Raw genomic sequence first — 3361 nt, forward strand, 5'->3', positions numbered from 1 at the left:
GTAGGGAAAAAAAAACGTAAACTTTTTTTGTATTTATTGTTATCAATGAGTTTAAGAGATTTTACAATAAGGGAAATATCAGCAAGAAACACATCAAATCTAGGCAAAGACAAACTTGAGAAATTTGTTTTTGTGAATAAAACATTAACAATGTTACACAAAAATGAACAAGATAAATAGCAAGGTCACTGCCAGAAAAGTAAAAAAAAGAAGTATATCTTTAAACGAAAAGTTTAAATCACGTTTTATAAAAGCAGAGAGGTAATGACTTCAGTTCCCCCAAAGAGGTTTAACCTGTTTGCAGAGGACACATAATACACATACTTTAGAGATATCGAAAGTAGCAGTTTGGGAGTAGATGGGATAGGCGTTATGTAGACTCTTAAAATGAACCTCTTTGTTTTTTATTACAAATATTTTTCTGTCAGTAACCATGCTCTCTTCCAGTGAATACTGTAAAAAAACAAATTCCAGAAAAATCTAGGGGATGTGTAAACATAGTAATGTAACAATTGCTTTACATGTTCACTGTTACATTTTTATTTATCAAGAAGACAAAATCCATCCAATAAATGTTTGGGCATACACTAAATATCTTCTGTCATGAATAGGCTAGATTGATGACACTTTCTCAGCATTGGCTGGCTCAGTGTTTCAAAGTGTCTTCCTGAGGAAATAAATATGGTATGCTTTCTCTTTGTCAGACATTTCTTATTGTCATTCTTCTGCTGTTCACACACTGTAAAAAGTAGTTGTTGACACAATGCAGTGCATTCAGATTTTTAGGTTCTCTCAACTATTGTCCTAATAATTGTTCTTCTGAGTAACCTTTTGTCAATTTAAATGTAGACATTCACTAATTACAAAAATGCTTCATTCTATATGAGACATATAGATGAGTTCTTAACATCACAAAACAACAAATAACTAACAATAATGACAAAACAACAGCAATAGTTTAAAAAGAGGCAGAGAAACAATCCTATAACAGTAAATGCATGATTAATTCATGCTGCACTGCTTGCTGGGAACTAGCAACATTTGGGGGTATTTTCTTTGTCTAATATGGGTTTTATGAAGGTTCAAAGTACTGTACCACTTTTGCGTTACAGATTATTCCTGACAGCTGAAAGAATAAGTGCTTTGGAAAAGTGAAAACTATTCCGTTATTTCAGTATGTGAGGTTATTACTTTAATGTGTACTACTGTTTGTGATTTAGTGGGTTATGAGTTTAAGTGTTATTGACCACAACAACCGTTATTATTACAGTCTAGTTTTTCTCAATGAAAATAAGAGAACTTCATTGGGGATTCAAAATCTAGAAATGAAGCTTTACAGTGAAAAAACATAAGGTTATGATGTAAAATAAATAGATATTCTGGGTCACTAAAAATGCACATCAAATAATTAGGTTTGTGACACTGATCACGTGGCTTAGTATAGATGGTCAGATGTTCTTGTTTCCATTGAAGCTCAAGATACTCATCTCAAGTCATGCCGGAGAGCATTTGTGCTGCTTGACCATGCTGTCATTAGGGCAAAAATTCACTTTTCACTAATGAATTTGAACAAAATACAAGTATTTTTATTAGTGGGCTCAGACATTTTGGACACCGCATATAGGTTTCTTATGCTGTAAGATGAAGGTTATAGTTTTAGAAATCTATGAGAAGAAATAATATAATTGCTATTGTTCTTCTCTAGGACTTGCAGCTGTTTAAATGTGTAACTCACCGGCTTCATTTTGTTCCAGCATGTTGATGGTGGGCGACCATGGAGGGATCTTCTAGAATGAGTGTGAGAGAGCTTTGTGAGACAGATGATCTGGCCACGAGTCTGGTGCTGGATCCCTTACTGGGGTTCAGCACTCATAAGATGAACATAAGGTACTGTGCTACTAGGGATGGAACGATTACCGGTTTCACGATAAATCACGATAAAATGCCCTGACGGTTAGTATTATCGTTTAAAATTTAATTATCATCAAAATCGTATTTGATTATCGCACTTTTGAAAACTCGCGGTAAATCCTGTCCAGCCAGCATCAGTCTGACGCAGAAGCAGCATGCAGTGTTGTTGTTGTTGTTGTTTTTTGCACGAGACGAAATGGCGGAAAGCAGTGACAGCTATCATTCATATGCTAATTTGGTACTAAGAAACCATTATTATTATGATTATTATTATTACTACTACTACTGTTATTACTATTTATGTTAAAAACAGTTTCCTTTTTTTTTTTGTAGAAACCATGATGCTTTTTTCAAGATTCTCTGCCGAATGGAGAAAGTTCAAAAGAACAGCATTTATTTGAAATAGAAATTGTTTGTAATAATATACATGTCTTTACTGACACTTAGTTTGATCTAATCAGTTTAATGTGACATTGCTAAAATAAAAGTTTTAATTTATTTTATATATGTCTTATTGACCCCAGATCTTTGAACTGTAGTGTAAACGATTTCTTCCATTCATAATTTGTAATTTTTTTGATTTCTTTCATTATGTGAATGAAGTCCTCCCCCTGAGATCCGGCGATGGGGTTACCTCAGAGAGACACTTCTGCGGTTCAAACGCACACATGACTTCCAGGCCACCTTTGATGCCCTGTTGGATGGGGAATGGGTCAGTGGCTATTTCACTGGGCTGGGTTCACACCGACAGGAGCTGTTGAAGCAGCACGTGAGTATCATATCTTATCCAGAATTGCTGAATGTCCATTTTTTGGTTGCTTGTACACTTGTATAATGATCACCAAAGAGGAATGTAAGAATGCTTGAATTGCTTTGAATGTGTAGCCGTTGTTGTGTCTAGTTTAGCAAGGATGGTTTGCTTTTTCTTCAGCATATTTGCTTACATAATTGTCTTTGCTAGATCATTTTTTTGCCACCTTGATGAGTACAGTCTCTCTGTACACAAAAGGACTGTCCTGGACAAAAAAAATTGTTTGCCTAAGATGGACAAGGGCAGGGAAAATATAGATTTTTGTGATTAATTAAAATCTTTAGGTGAACAATCCCGAGACTTTCTTTAAAGGATAAGTTCACTTCTGAATTAAAATGTCCTCATAATTTCCTCACCCCCGTGTCATCCAAGATGTTCATGTCTTTCTTTCTTTCTTCAGTCGAAAAGAAATTAAGGTTTTTGAGGAAAACATTGTTGTTATTCTGATAGCGCTAATGTAATATGTTTGTTTTTTCATATGGTAATGTGAAACATACAGTGGTTCAAACATTTAGGGTCAGTTTTTGAGGTTCATGTTTTTGAAAGAAGTAAAACAGTATTATAATGAAACATTATTACCATTTAAAAATTTTAAATGTGTATATATATAAAAAAAAAAAAATAAATAAAAAAAAAAAT

General features: G+C 33.9%; 1 protein-coding gene across 1 annotated transcript in view; it reads left to right on the plus strand.

Moving 5' to 3' along the window:
- LOC107729507 (serine-rich adhesin for platelets-like) overlaps window positions 1-3361 on the plus strand; it is a 19236-nt gene that overhangs the window by 1432 nt on the left and 14443 nt on the right. Inside the window, exons 2-3 of the mRNA XM_016540046.1 lie at window positions 1755-1887; window positions 2515-2680. Coding sequence (XP_016395532.1) covers window positions 1775-1887; window positions 2515-2680 — 279 coding nt within the window. The 5' untranslated portion in view covers window positions 1755-1774. The remainder of the gene's footprint in view (window positions 1-1754; window positions 1888-2514; window positions 2681-3361) is intronic.

Source organism: Sinocyclocheilus rhinocerous, unplaced genomic scaffold, assembly GCF_001515625.1.
Source record: "Sinocyclocheilus rhinocerous isolate Xijiao unplaced genomic scaffold, SAMN03320098_v1.1 scaffold697, whole genome shotgun sequence".
In the NCBI taxonomy this organism is placed as follows: domain Eukaryota; kingdom Metazoa; phylum Chordata; class Actinopteri; order Cypriniformes; family Cyprinidae; genus Sinocyclocheilus; species Sinocyclocheilus rhinocerous.